This window comes from Silurus aristotelis (genome assembly GCF_946808225.1).
Source record: "Silurus aristotelis genome assembly, chromosome: 4".
Lineage (NCBI taxonomy): Eukaryota > Metazoa > Chordata > Actinopteri > Siluriformes > Siluridae > Silurus > Silurus aristotelis.
The window spans coordinates 18,387,088-18,402,830 of NC_139577.1; the positions used below are offsets into that span (position 1 = coordinate 18,387,088).

Sequence of the window (15,743 nt, forward strand, 5' to 3'; positions counted from 1 at the left end):
AACAACAACAAAATGACACAAAATATTTAATTCTTACAGCTCTAACAGCTCTTACAGTTCTAGGGTCACATGTTCAGATCCTGAGCTCAGGTTACTCTCTGTTCATAGGTTTCTTCCTGATTCTTCCGTTATCAAGTGTAGGATTGTTTATAGAAATAAATTTATGTAAGTTAGATGTATAAAAGTGTGTATGGATGTGTATGGTATTCCTGTTTAACAATCAGTATTCCTTGGATTCACAGCAACCCTGACCAAGATACTAACTGAATAAAATATCCATCCATCCAATCCAAACAAAACATTTGAAGATACAAACTCAGACTAGCCTGTAATTGCACTGGGATTGATGTTGCAATGTACTCATTATATTACTTTTCCTTTGATCTCTGTTCTATAATGTAGGCGTGGAGTTTGAAATTGTGTAATACTTTGGATTTTCCCCATTTGCACTTATATTCTGTTCCTCGTCGGCGTTGTTTAAGAAGAGCGCCAAGATTATTTGGAGCTGACGATGCTCCCATTAGGCCATCCTCCATGTACCTCCCTCAGGAAGAGGGTTAATTGTTGCTTTACTCCCAACCTTTTGAGATTGCATCCTCCTAATGGTTGTCATTAAGCAGCCTGAAACGTCCCGAGAAGGATAGTGGGAGCTAAATCGCTATGGAAGCTTAAATTCCTGATGATTTAGGGCGTGTGTCTGTTCAATAGTATACATTAAGGTGGATGTGGGAGGTATAGATTATTGCGAGCATTTGGTTTCATAGCTGTGTTTTATTTTTTCAATCTAGCATTATGAAAAAAAAGATGTCATTATTATGTCAAGTTTCACACAATGATAGAATCAAATTCCATCCATGAGAAGCTTTCGATTTTACACCGTGAAAAGGCAAACAATTTCTAGGCATCTGGAGTGAACTTAAAAGAGGCTGTTGTTTAGAGCAACTCAACAGATTTGAGTGCAGATTAAGTTTTTTTTGTTTTTTTTGTTTAATTTGTTGTTACATGTAAGTATTTTTCTAGTTTGTGGTTTGTTCTGCTTTGTGGTTGCTCTGCTCGGCTCCAGTCTCTGTCCTGCAATTTCCACATGGGATAACTTCACAGTTGGCCCCATCTTCACCTTATTCTCTGAAAATTAACCACAAGGTCACCATTCTTTTTGTGACAGCTGTTGAACTCATCGTGTGATGAGTTGTGCTACAGACTAATCCTTAGGCTTATTGTCTCATCCTGCCCAGGCCTCTCTGCTAGTCTACCAGTGTAGCTGCTCATTAATATGCACTATGACCACAGCCAAGAGAGAGAAAGAGAGAGAAAAGAGAGAGAGAGAGAGAGAGAGAGAGAGAGAGAGAGAGAGAGAGAGAGAGAGAGAGAGAGAGAGAGAGGAGGAGGGTCGCTCTCTTTAACCTTTGTGCGAGTGGCTAATTGTGCTAAGTGGAGGAGCTTAATAGACTGGAAAATAATCATCATATATCTCACGGAGAGATTTAAATGACCTTCTCAATAGACAATGTGATCTCGGTTTTAATACGTCAGTGGTTTTATGATATTAAAATGTCAAACCATTTGGGCACTTCTGAATAATTAAATCAAATAAATTATAGCATCAAGGCAGAACCATCTTGTAGTCTAACCCAATTATAATGCACTGTAAAGCTAATTATTAACCATGATCACAATCAGTATAATTTAAATAAATGTAACCATTAGAGGGTTCATCATAGTCACTGCCTTCGGAGCTGTGCAGAGGAGACACTCTCGTAATCATCTCATCCCAAACATAGAGCCCTGACAATGAAGCCATACACATGGCGCTGTAATTCACAACTTGAGATTTGTTTTTTTTACCTTTCATCCTCACTATAGACAGAATTCAATCATGTAGGAGGGGCAGAAATAACGATACATCAGCCCCAGAGTATACTAACAAACATGCAGCTTGTATATGTTGAGGGTTGAATTACTTAAATGGTCTGCGGGTTGCATTAGTCCCTGTGTGAGGCTTGATGTTTTATGTGATGTAGAATTGCTTCCTATTTATGAATCTATAACTTGCAAATCATTCTAATCTTTACAGGACCCTGATGAATTGAAAAAAAAAAATGTTGTTACAATGAAATTACATATTTTATTATTTTATTACATTGCTTATTTTAAAAAACATAATTATAACATCAGAATTAAATATCAGTATTGGATTAAATCCAACTGTGAAGCAATATCTTCTCTCAATTTAAAAAAACAAATAAAACAAAAAAAAGATAATTTGCACACATGTAATTTGGGAATGTACCCAAGTATAAAACATTGTGAATGTACAAATGACAGATGCTCAGACTTCTGCCTTTATGCCAAGAAAATAATGCATGTAAACAATCCCAAATGCTATATCATAAATAATTCCAATACAAAAGAGTTTCAGCTGAATTTACACTTGCTTTTCCACAAAGAGGATTTGGGCGTATACAGTTCCTGTGCAGTTTGCACTGGTCTCCAGCTGTGCAGATCCTGAGCTGCTTCTTTTAACCTCGGGCACTCGCTTGACCAGTTCCAGCTCTGCGTATGTCAGGCTGTCATCTGCCACCCGTGGCTTTGGAACAGGAAGAGCACAGTGAGAGAGAGAGAGAGAGAGAGAGAGAGAGAGAGAGAGAGAGAGAGAGAGAGAGAGAGAGAGAGAGAGAGAGAGAGAGAGAGGCAGACAGACAGACATACAGAGAGAAAAAAAGCAGGGCGTTTCAGTGTGGTAAAGACTACTGTATGTGGTCAGGGTCTGGAATTGCATTCGGTAATCTGGGAATGCTTGGACACATCAACATGAAATTACAGATCCAACTTTAGGATTGGTTTTGTCTGTAAAAAAGGTTGCTTATGTCCTTGGACGAAAAAGTTTTACTTTTGTCACAAATCTGTAGCGATAAAGTTGTATATTTTTGCACAATGTTTATATGTAGATAGATAGATAGATAGATAGATAGATAGATAGATAGATAGATAGATAGATAGATAGATAGATAGATAGATAGATAGATAGATAGATAGATAGATAGATAGATAGATATACAGTAGTTTGTACATTTTATTTTATTTTGTTCACTTTCTCTTGTTTCTTTTCCAACCAGGAGAAAATACATAGTAAGAATTAAAAGTAGTAAGCGTTCTGTTCCCTCTGTTGTGAATAAGTGCAACACAAATAAAATAAAAGTAGTAATAAAATTTTTTCATGTTCCATAGTGTTCATAAAACTGCTCAAATAAGTACCTATAGTCACATTTAATTAATTTTTTTTTTTTTTTACAAGAGCACATTACCACATATTTATTTAAAGTACCCTGCCAGTTAGACCAGGTACAATATGAAATATAAGCTCTTTTAAAGATGGGATTAATTATCTCAAAATAATTCTCATTTTCCGTAGCTTTTTACTCTGTACTCTGTAATAATTTTCGTAAAAGGCAATGCAATGAGAATCAAGCTTGCTAAATAAATAATTCTGTTTCAAAAAGCAATAAAGGTAAATGCGATTACAAGTCATGAAAATGGTGATATCAGCAATACCAACAACCAAAAAACAATAATTTCTCCCTTGCATATTGTGGGCAATAATTTAATTGACATAAAGATTAAAAAATACAAGGTTTTTAGAAATCAAATATTATGTGATTTGTGAAAAAAAAAAGGATTATGCACAGAAATTATTACAATTATTATTCCTCATAAAAACGATTAATAGTGCATGATTCCTTTTGTTGCTATATTATATGAATGACTGACTGATACAACAACAACAAATCTCACCATGTTTGATTTTCTAGGTTGGACTTTTAAAAGTTTGGTCCTACGTGGTTTACGTGGAACAGGAGCTGCAAAAGGATAAAAATGTAAATTACAAATTGAATAAATTACAGATTATAACAAAGACTGCATTTCCAAATTCAGTAGATAACCACTAAATGAAAATGAATGCTGACAGATATAAATCATTCTTTGAATTTATTCCAGATGTTCATAGTTTAACCTCAGTCAACATTTTCTCTTTGCATGATGACGTGATGCCATGAGGCTTAACCAAACATTTAACACACAGTAAATCACTTCACTGCTGCTGCAATAAAACAAGTCACAGATTAGTTACTGTATATGTGATAATGTGATAATACTAAAGTTCATGCCAAAGGGTTAAGGTCAAAGTAGTTCAATTAGTGTATGATTAAACACTGTATCACTTAATGCTTAAGGCTTTAATGTTTTGAAGCAACCAGAGTTTAGGGCTCCAACTTGTTATTTTAGGATCTGCAGGGTTTCGTCTGGAAGTCATACCTTTCACTGGTATCCCTGGTGGTTGTGAAGTGATGGGTGGTGCTTTATGCCTTTTCTCTTTCCTGTGCATTCCAGGAGTTGAGCTGGCAATGCTGGTCACTGTCTCTCCAGAGCTACAGAGCATTTACATTTAAAGTTTTAAAACATCTATAATACAGCATTAGTTACATGGATAAGATAAATAGTCATGAAGTAAAGCCTTACCTGTTTTCTGGGGATTTCACCAAATAAAATCTGGCTGAATAGATTAAAAAAAGGAAATAAAAATAATGATTAAACCATCATAGTATTTAGTCAATGTTAAGCAATTCTTAACATAATTTTTTATAGTTAATTTTGTTATTTAAATTGAGGAATCTACATTTTCCCTTGTACAGTTTAGTTTTTAGTTGGAAGATATTGAACCAGATGAACTCTATCTGCTAAATGACAGTAATAAAGCCTCCTCACCTTTCCGTCTTCGCTTATGCTGCATGCATTGACATGTAATTTTAACGATGAAAAGCAATGTAGAAATGAGTCCGACAGAGCAGATCAGCACTGCACACAGATAAAGATCTGAAAAATCACACAAAACAATCTATGATGAAAGCAAACACAGTGAGAGCATGCTCAAAAACAAGCGTTCCAAAATGTTTTTATGAATGATAAGACCGATACGGTGCCGAGCAGCGAAGAATCTCAGCAAAAGCAGAAAATATCTGATCTAATCTTATTCATTAAACAAAGTGGCATCTTATCCTCTTTTTATTTAGTACAAATTAAATGCTTTTGACTTGTTATTGTTTTGTGAAACAGTTTAAATACAGAACTCTTTCAAACTTCACTATGTAGAATCATAACAATCAATTATACCTTTATGCATGTTTTATATGCTGAAATCACACGTCAGTTACTGTTTATAAATTGTGAGTCTCTAACTGCATTTATTGTGGTTTTATACGGAATGAATGTGCAATACTGTGCTTTTGTTGAAAAGGATAGGAAACCGGAGAGAGCACTCTGTGTTCCCCTGAAATCCTGCAAGTGCTTTCATATAAGGGTGGAGAGTGCTCTCATGGGAAAGGGCTGGCCAAAAAAACTGGGCCAAAGAAGAGTTGCTTTTTAGAGATTTTGTGTGTCCTTTTTCCATTATAGAGACTAGGAGGAATTGTCAATTAATGCTTTCTGATAGTGGAGATATGGTCCAGACTGTAATGCATACAATACTGTATGTTTTTACGATGACTGTTTATTTAAAATTAGAAATCACTCTATACCTTGAAACCAGCGCCAGATGTTATCGGTGCTCTCGGGGACTCCTACATAATGCACTGCAATCATAAAGGGAGAAACAGGTTTAATAAATATAAAGAGAGCCGCACCTCCCTGTAACACATTGCTTTTGGTCAGATTAAACTCCCTAAAGTTGCCTCCAATGTGCAATAAAATAAAAAGCCCACTCTCACACCAAACCACAATCATTTTAATGATATATGATTGTAAATATGCATTTACAGAGATTATTTCTAATCTTGGGACATGTCGAAGCACATTTATTATCAAACTCAACCAGACACAATAGGGTTCTTCAGAATCTTTAGTAACCTAAGTATTATTTTTAACAGACTGCATTTATTTTTCTTCCACTTTTTTAGACAGATTATGTTGAAGTGATTAGAAGCCTTTTATAAACTTGCTCATCAGGGACAAACTTACTTATAAAGAACATATTCATTTTTTATCAGCACATTATCAAAGCTGCTTTGAGACAATGTTCATTGTTAAAAGCGCTATACAAATAAAAATGAATAGAATTGAATTGAAATTAAATAAACTATAGAAAATTTGTGTAAGTTTCATTAAAATTCAGTTCATTAAGTTGATTTAGCACTATTTATTTCTATATCCTACTTTTTCATTTTATAAAATCCATGGTTTGTATATCAAATAATATTTACAGTAGTGCCAGCTGTGAGATTTTCAATAATGCCCTTATTTTAATAGGTTGTACACAGTGATATGTATAGAAGACAATATCCACAAACACAAATATTTGAAAAAGCACTTTTTTCTATTTGAAAGAATATTTTTGTGAAGAGATGTTTGTTTAACATTTTGGGAAGGAGTCTGTGGTGTCAGTGCTTTAAGTTTCTAGACATAGGAATGCTTGCTGTAGGGTTTGGTTTACCGAAACATGACAAGCTGCATTTCTTATTAACATTAAGAAAACAACTGCAGACATTTTACAACATTTATACAGCACTGTATCTTTCCTAAATTCATCAAACAAAATATTTAAATATGAGAGAAATAAAACACTTAGGCACATGCTTTTGAAAAATAGTAACGAATGAGAGTTAATATCACTTCTGCCCTCTGTTCTTGTTTTAACCACTCCTTTTCTCAAACGAATTTGTATTTTTAGCAAGATTGCAGATTTGTGCTTGATGAGTCTCCAGCAAGATCAGGCCATGGGCAATTACAAATATTTCAAATCTGCTTTAGGCACATTTCAAGTCTGGGATTTTAATAATTGCCTATAATATATTTTAAATATATATAGTATACATTTATTTCATTACCTTTTTTTATCTAAGTAATTTTTATTTCAATTTGAAGGAAAAAATATTTTAAAGGATGCACTAATAGTGTATTGTGAAGCTTGGTTTGTCATTATTTTTTAAATCAGATCCATTTTATATATTTAATATATATTTTCTCTGTAAAAATAGAAAAAAGGGTCTTTATACCTCTATTATTTTGTAATTAAATGAAAGTTTAATCAAATCAACTTTGTTACGATTATAACAAAAAAAATGGAGGAAATAAGAAAGTCGATGATCATATCGACTTCATTACCATTATAACATGTAAAAAGTAGAAGAAAGAAGAAAGGAAAGAGTAAAAAAAAAAAAGATAAGCCATTCTTTTTAAGTCCTGATAAAGCATTTATTGGCTTCTGGCCCTGCTTTATACCTCTCTTCCTCTGCTCTGGGCTCTAATAGAACTAGGTGTGCATCTTTCTTCACTGCTCATGTGCTGTTCATTAACACTGGCTTGCACTCAGATGAGGACCAGACCTGCATTAATTACAGGGTTCTGCTCGGGTGCACGAGTTCACATGTGATCTGTATTCGCTGTTTCAAGAGGAGCTGTAAAGCCTGTCTAAATGCTGCATTTAAGTTGTTTTTCCACTAGCTCTGCAGAAAAGTAATGAAAGCACATTCTTTAAAAATGTGTATTCAGATCTAAAGTAGAAACATGGAGAATGTTAATAAAAAACAAGATTTGCTTGTGCTTTGATTTTGTTTCTGAAGTGCAGGAACTTGTACTCAGTTTGAGTAGAATATTTGTGCCCTGTGCTGTAACTCAGATCTGTTTTTAAAAATCTTGTCAGTTTTTGTTTTTTTTTGTTGTTCATAAACATCGCAAATTGACCATTCTGGAGTCAACCATGAGCTCTGTATCCTTCCTTATTACTTCTCAGTGTTTGTTCTTTGTTTTTGTCTTTCACAGTTCTGTGCATGTGAGGAATCTGTGGTTGTTTAAATGTGTTACCAACAAAACAAGAAAATGTCTGCTGCTTGTATACTTGACAGTGTAACTATATGGAGCTTTGACAAAACTGCATGAATAGTCTAGAGCATTCTTCTTGCTTCAATCCATGAAATAAAATTTGTCTTCTATGAAGAAGTTATTTTCATATTCTATGCAGACCTGCCAGATGAACTGCCTGGATAATGACTTAATTTGCATAATAAAAATTAGTATTATCTCAAAAGAAAAGAAAGAAATGCAATGGCATGTTCAACAAAGACACCATTATAATATTATAATTAAAATACTACTACTAATGATAATAATACAAATAATACAAATAATACAAATAATAATAATAATAATAATAATAATAATAATATTAATAATAACGATAATAAAAATAATAACAGTAATAAAAATAATAACCAGCTGCCTCTTTTGTTAACCATAACTAGAAAATCACTTCTTATTAACTAAATGTTTAATCTTTTATGCTTTTAGCACATATCGGACCTCTCATTTATACCCCTGGAGCAGCAGAGGAAAACTAAAGCAGCCAGAGTAAATGTTTTTGGTGCATGCTTGCCAATATCCCCTGCTCTGACATTAGAACATGTCCAAATCCCACACATATACAGCCCAATACTCTGTTTGTATAGGCACAGAACCTATTTCAAGACTAAATGATGTATACACAGAAAAAAAAAGTGCAATCCTGAAGCCAACTTATTTACTGATGCTAATATGTGGTAAAGCTTACAAAAGAAACTATCAGTAACGAAATGTCCTGTTCTTCATATCCAGAAATTAATTAGAAAAAATATGACACAATTATTTTTTTTTAGGCTTGAATTATTGCCATTGTATTACACCAGATTCTAAAGAGAATGCAATGATGAGTTTAAATAATTTTATGTTATGTGAGTTTACAATCACAAAACAAACACATAATATTTATTACAAGAATAATTTAAGGTGGCACTTGGAACACCTAGGAAATCTCAATTATTTAAGACAGATAATAACCTGATTGTATGCGTAATAATATTATCACTAAAAAAAACATTGCTGTTACCTCGTAGCTCCATGGTCCCTGTGCCATTTGACGAGGCCCTCCACTTGTTCCTTTGTTTGCGTATCTCTTGCACTTTACAGCTGTAGTTGCCTCGGTCTTCCCTGGACACATTGAAGATCAGCAGGCTGTATATCTGTCCTTCCACTTCCTCCCACAGGTAAAATTTGGTCTGTGAAAAGCTTAGGCTGTAGTTCCCGTAATACTTAGCCTTCTTGAAATTCATTTTCACCACCAGTCGCTCATCCTCAGGCTTTGGGAAGTAGAGCCAGCGCAGAACCAGCACGCTGTTGCTCCTTTTTCTTTGAGAAACCAGGCATGACATGGTAATATTTTCTCCCTCCAGACACATAGTGACCGGTCCAGGGGTCACTGTCACATTCAGAGCCTCAATCAACTCTTAAGAGATAAAGAAGCAAAGTAAGATGAGATGCTAAAAAAAAACAAAAAAACATTGTGCTTAAAAGAGAGCTTTAAATTCTCTCATCTTGATTTTAGTGCTGTAGCAAAGCACAATATAAATACTTAATCCTGGCACCACAAAGATAAATATGCAATAATTAGCACTGATTAGGAAATGGTTATGACATATGGGAATGCGCAGTCCTACTTATTTTCCCACATTTGAATGCATAATGATTACAGTGATTGCTGCTCGAACATTAAGAAGACAAGGCTTAATAAAATCTGTGAATATCATTGAAAACATCTAATAGATCTGGTAGAGAGGTTGGTGTGTGTGGATTTAGACTGCACTTATGTCTTACAATAAATAAATACAAATTAATTTATAGTAAAGAATTCATTAGTTTTTTTTTTTTTTTTTTTTTCTTGTCCAAAGGCCTACAAAAACATTCTGCATGTGTCCAGTCTCAGCACGCTCCAAAAAGAAGAAAACTACAGGTGGAAAACATTTGCCTGCCTTCTTGAACTAGAGAGCAGAGAACACATTGAGAAGATTGAATGCAGCTGTTGGAAATTTTTGTTGCATTAAATGTTTGGTCTGCAGTACTGAGATCCATAATTCGTTAGCCATGGGAATGTTTTTAGTACAAAAACCACATCACACAAGACCACCATTTTAACATGCAAGACTGGTTTCATTTCACAAGAAATTTTTTACAAAAGCTGAAGGATCGTTTTGGATTGACCTGCAAAGTTTAAATCACTAACATGCTGAAAGTTTGACAGTACTCTATGACACTCAGTGATATTTCTGTAGTTCTAAAAGACAAATAAAGGGTAAATAGGTTTCTAGCATGGTTTAAACTACATCACTGAACTGCTTTACTAGCACTAAGAAAGTTATTTCATCCAAGTGATCCAATGCAGTCACTAAGTTTCACAAAGACACTAAAGTTTGTCATACTTGGTTACAGATGTTGTTTCCTTCTCTCATTATCATTCATCATTCTCACTCTCATAGAAAATTGTAAGTTTCTTTTATTTTGCAAGAAAGGGCAAAATGCAAACAAACAAGCTTACCTCCAATCAAAGCCCTAGTGAGGAGAACAATCACAACAGATGAGAGTTTCATTTTTCAGACCAGAATGCTCCATACACTCAGCTAAACACCTAGAGAAAGCAAATGTGTGTAAGGTTTCTGCTCTTTCTCTCTCCTTTTCTGTTTCTCTGAGTGTGTGTTTCTGTGTGTGTATAGTACGGAACAGTGAAAGCTCTGTTCCCGGTTAGAAACACCCCTCTTCCTCACTCTTTCTTTTCTCTGGGTCTCTCTTTCCCTCTCTCCCTTAATCACTCCCCTCTCCAGTATAGTGTCTGTAGGAAATGTCATTTCCTGAGAGGAGTTTGGGAAGCAGCATACATTTCCAGGTTCTCAGTAGTGCCTGAATAATGACTGAAGACAGTGGGCTGCATAATCATTTATTTATTTTTATTTTTTTTGTTGTTGAAGGGAACCACAAGTGTACACGCTTAACCCTTAATAGTCGGTCATTCGTGCGCAGTAAGGTTCAACAGTGTGGTAAGGCTCAGAATGATGTTCATTACACCGCTGACATTAAGTAGGATTTATGGAAGCACTTGTATTCTGGTGAATGAGGAATGCACTGGCTTTTTCTGGCTTTCTTCCTCTCTTCTATGCCTATAGTGGTTGTCTACCAGTCAGTGTGGTTAGACGCATGACTATTTATTGGGCATTGCAATGTGCTGAGTTGGCGCTTTCCATGATGGTGGAGTGCTGCCAAGGGGAATCACACAACATGCTTATGTATAGAGACACAGTAAGAAATTATATTTGATATATATATATATATATATATATATATATATATATATATATATATATATATATATATATATATATATATATATATATATATATATATATTTATTTTTCAGGCAGGTTCTTTAAAAGCAGAGCAAAATTCTAAAGCATTGAGGTTGAGCAAGAAAATACAAGACATGCCTCATTTGAGGATCATGTCTGCCAGGAGGGAAGAATTTAGCAGCCCGGAAAGTTACTCATAACCCAAAGGTTTTCCCATGTTGATCATTTCACAGGCATTTGATAAGCCATTCTGCAGTGTAGGAAACTGTTAGGGATGTGTTGAGATTTTAAATCACACGGAATGTCATGTCCAAACAACAAGACTGAATATATTCTAATTCCCTGTGATATTCTTTATCGGATTTGTAAGAATGTAGGTTATTATATAAAAAGAATTATGAAATAAAAGACAGCTCTTACTGATGAATATGTTTTAAAAAGAATAATAAGATTGAATATAGTATAGTCAGTTTAAACACTTACTATTGCTTTGGAACATTTCTGGAATCATCCTTAATATTTGCAAACCAGTGCATTCTCAAAACTATTTGTATAAACAGCACAACACATTGGATTTCTTGCAAAAGCCTGTACTTTTCTCAAAATCCTTAGTTCATCTTTCAAAAGTAAGTATTTATGTTAATGAACATGTCATTGCCATCAGAATAACAAGTCCTTTTGTCATTTTTTACAAACAAGATCATCACAATGTTTAGTCATGGTGTCAGTATGATGCTGCACAGTTTTAGTATTTCCTAATATAATCTATGGTTTGGGTTACAGTGATTGAAAATGCACAAAATTAAAATTTTTCTGTATGACAGCTATGAATTTCAGCAGCACAAATTTATTAATTTGTTTGCGTATTTGATTAATAATGATTGCCAGAGAGCAGACAGGATTCACACTTTTACTGTACTATACAAGTGTTTGTTTGTTTCTAAGTTGTTCATCTATTTTCAGAAATTACAATTCTTTGTTTTGCTCTATTGTCAAATGAAAGTTCTCAATATTCAACACGACATAAAAACTGATACTGTAGAAAACAGCAGACAATTGTACACAATCAATTAAATGAATGTACCAAAGCGTTTGCAATTTGATCAAAGCAATGTTTTTATGATGTGCACAAGTCACTAAATGATGTGGATGTTGAACAAGTAGTTCAAAGAAACTAGAAACAAGAATTTCATTCTGTGTGTGTGTGTGTGTGTGCGTGTGTGTGTGTGTGTGTGTGTGTGTGTGTGTGTGTGTGTGCGCGTGGTCTATTTGTGTGTGTGTGTGTGTGTGTGTGTGTGTGTGTGTGTGTGTGTGTGTGTGTGTGGTCTGTGTGTGTGTGTGTGTGTGTGTGTGTGTGTGTGTGTGTGTGTGTGTGTGTGTGTGTGTGTGGTCTCTGTGTGTGTGTGTGTGTGTGTGTGTGTGTGTGTGTGTGTGTGTGTGTGTGTGTGTGAGAGAGAGAGAGAGAGAGAGAGAGAGAGTGAGAGAGAGAGAGAGAGAGAGAGAGAGAGAGAGAGAGAGAGAGAGAGAGAGACACATCACTGTAATTATTCTCTAGTAATATTACAGATGGACTCCACAGTGACACCATCTGGTTAGCACTAACAAGAACGAAGAAGTCTTAGTATATAGACACACGAGTATGAAGCATTAATGGACAAAGAAAAAATATTATAAGTAGTTAAAATTTACGATCAAGTCATCACTTGTAAATATAATAAGACACACCAATTGATTCTTTCACTTATTCAATTAAAGCCTAAGACATTGGCCACCTGCAGATCAGATGCCTGCAGTGAAATCTAGCATTTCATATGAATGCAGATTAAAAGAGCTCATGGCGAGAGGCTTTCCGTCAATGAGTAAACGACTTGTTAATGTAATACACAAGTCAGCGGGAGATACAACAAAATCACAGATGGGCGTCTTATCTCAGCTATATCTCAATATGCTTCACAAACCTCATCACCACACTCGAAGCAGTCCAGCCAAGGTTGAAGATGGTTAAGCACTGGACTAGTCTCCAGGGACACTTGTTGTAGCTTTTATTTGGAAGTTGAGGATCAGGGGAAATCAAAGCAAACACACTTTCATACATTCAGGATATGTGTCATCCTGTGGGTGCACTTTGCTCTTGTTAAACTCATGTGGGCCTCTCTCACAGCAACAAAAAGCGTCTCCCATTAAATCACTCAGTTTACTTGTTTATTGGCTCTGCCATTAGGGCAAATTATTCTCACTCAATTGGTTTTGAAATTATAATGGTAGTTGTGTGAAAGGCAAATGAATATAGTATTGTCATACTCTAGCAAAAATGTCTTGTGGAGATTGTTTGGGTGAAAATCCTTGCAACATCCATTGCTCCAATTATATTGTTTTATTCTAAGATGATTCAAAAGATGGCTTTTATGGTTAGGTGGTGCAGTGGTTAGAGCTTTGTTCTATTCACTTTCGACAGGCGTACAAATCCAATCTACTGATGTATTGGATATTGTATTAAATTTTAGATGTAAAAGTATATAACTTTATTTGCAAAATTCATGCTCATGTATTAATGTATGTTTTTTTTTATAAAATAATCATATTATTTCAAATAAAGTAGCATAGTACACTTTAACCATACAGAACATTGGAAGTAAATTAGTACAGTTGTATTACTATAGCACAACAGGCACAACAGACACATCAGCTTTACAGAAATATGCATCTAGTTTTAGATCTTGACTGAGCAACTTAGACAATGATACGAACAAAAATCTGGAGACATAAGAAAGAAAAAAGAAAAAGAAATCCCATTTACTTATAGCTAATAATAGTGGGAAAAAAAGTTAAAAAATACCAGTTGTAAAAAAAAAAGGAGGTAGAGAAGTGCTTGTGCAATCCAATCTGTAACTACTCCATCACTATCATACTTCAATATAGTATAGAGTTTTTAACCATATGATACCATATCATTGCATAGATTGGATCACAGCGATCCAGCCCGGAAAAGAGTGAGAACCAGGAGTCTAGAAACACTGAATTTATGTGATCAGGCAGCCAAGACAATTGATGAGATATAGTGATCAGGTCCAGCAGATGCAGAATAAAGTGAAACAAAGAATGGTAGAATAGCTGCTGATATTTATTTCAGTCACTGCAATACTTTAATGCAGGAAGACATAATTCCGATCTCCGGGGGGAAAGTAATTTAGCTAAAGCTTTATTTAAGAGAAGGCGGGGTTTGATTAGCAAGTCATGCACAGACTGATATCCCTGATGTAATCAATATTTGTTAGTAACACTGGCTTTATTTGAAACAGCCAGCATTAATCTGTCTCTGCGGCTTTTGGCAGATGAGCTCTGCAGATATGTAAATGCAGTAAATGTGGGATGACTTAAATACTTGTTATGAACTGTGATAATTATTAGCATTTCATAAAGTCACGAGAAGCAGTGCTCAGCCACTGTAGTGGGTTGTTTAGTTCGGGAAAAGTACAGATTACAAGAATCTTGGTGGAGTGCCTGTGCAACTGTGATTTTCTGCAAGAAAATAGAGGGAAGGAAAAAAACCACTTATATTGACTATTTGGTCAATAGCAAAATGTTTTCATGTTGGTAATTCCATTAAAGTGGCATCATAGTTATTAAATTCTCACACAATGCAATTACAATGCAACAAATCTCTTTCAACACATGGTGTTGGTAGAATTTCGCAGTGTCCAAGGCATACAGTAAACTCTGCAGAAGTCCCTAACTATCAAATACTGCATGATGCTGTGCAGGAGGAGTAATAAACAGCCACAGTAACTGCTGGATAAATCTACAAATTCCCCCAACATTTGTTATGATACATTTGTTAAGTGGTGATGAAACGATAACGATGTTACAATTAAACTGACTGCAGTTGTGTTTTGACCTTACAGATGCATTTTAAATAAAGAATTACTGGTATGGGAGGTAAAGCATATACCATATTCCTTAAGACTAGATTAAAATATATTCTATAACACTTTCATGGAAGTTTTTTTTTACTGTATTTCTTTAAAACTCTAAGATGGTGTTTGTTTGTTTTTTTCATATCATCATCATAATGTAGAACACATTGCATTCTGGGACTGTTTTTCTTTCACACATAATTTCAACTTGTAGATGTTTTATTTGTTTTTATAAGACAATTCCGTTGTGTGTGTTTAAACCTTTGTGAGCTTTGGTTAGCTTTTCGAGAGTTTGCTTAACTGGATGGCACTGCATTTTAAGATAGATAAAATATTTTTCTGTCTGAGGAAAAAAAAGATTAAAGGGCTTTTTTTTTTTGCTTTTTGCAAAGATTAATGGACCTTAGTGTGTGAGAAGACATGTCAATCTTTTTTTTTTTTTTTTTTTTTGGGGGGGAGATTTTCATTTGTGTTTTTGCTTTTTATCCCCAAATAGTTCGACCTTGGTTAAAACAGTAACCTATGCTAAGTCCCAAGCAAACTGTTTACATTGTTCTCACCCTGTACCTGATATTTTATATTTCATATTTGTACATCCAGCTCTGGACATTTTCTTACAATTATTAAATAAATA

At 34.6% G+C, this 15,743-nt stretch overlaps 1 protein-coding gene across 2 annotated transcripts; it reads right to left on the reverse strand.

Moving 5' to 3' along the window:
- Positions 1-2,105: 2,105 nt before the first annotated feature.
- On the reverse strand, positions 2,106-10,947 carry vstm4a (V-set and transmembrane domain containing 4a). 2 transcript variants are annotated; one of them, XM_083540342.1, is made up of 8 exons: positions 10,394-10,947; positions 8,912-9,341; positions 5,574-5,627; positions 4,765-4,872; positions 4,519-4,552; positions 4,315-4,427; positions 3,793-3,857; positions 2,106-2,587 (listed from the first exon to the last, which is right to left on the reverse strand). In XM_083540342.1, the coding sequence occupies exons 2-8, from the start codon at positions 9,258-9,260 to the stop codon at positions 2,426-2,428; spliced, it is 885 nt and encodes a 294-aa protein (XP_083396468.1). In that variant the 5' UTR covers positions 9,261-9,341; positions 10,394-10,947; the 3' UTR covers positions 2,106-2,425. The 2 variants fall into 2 exon arrangements, with proteins under 2 accessions (XP_083396468.1, XP_083396467.1); XM_083540341.1 differs by having other exon boundaries at positions 8,912-9,307; positions 10,394-10,930.
- Between the last annotated feature and the right edge of the window lie 4,796 nt (positions 10,948-15,743).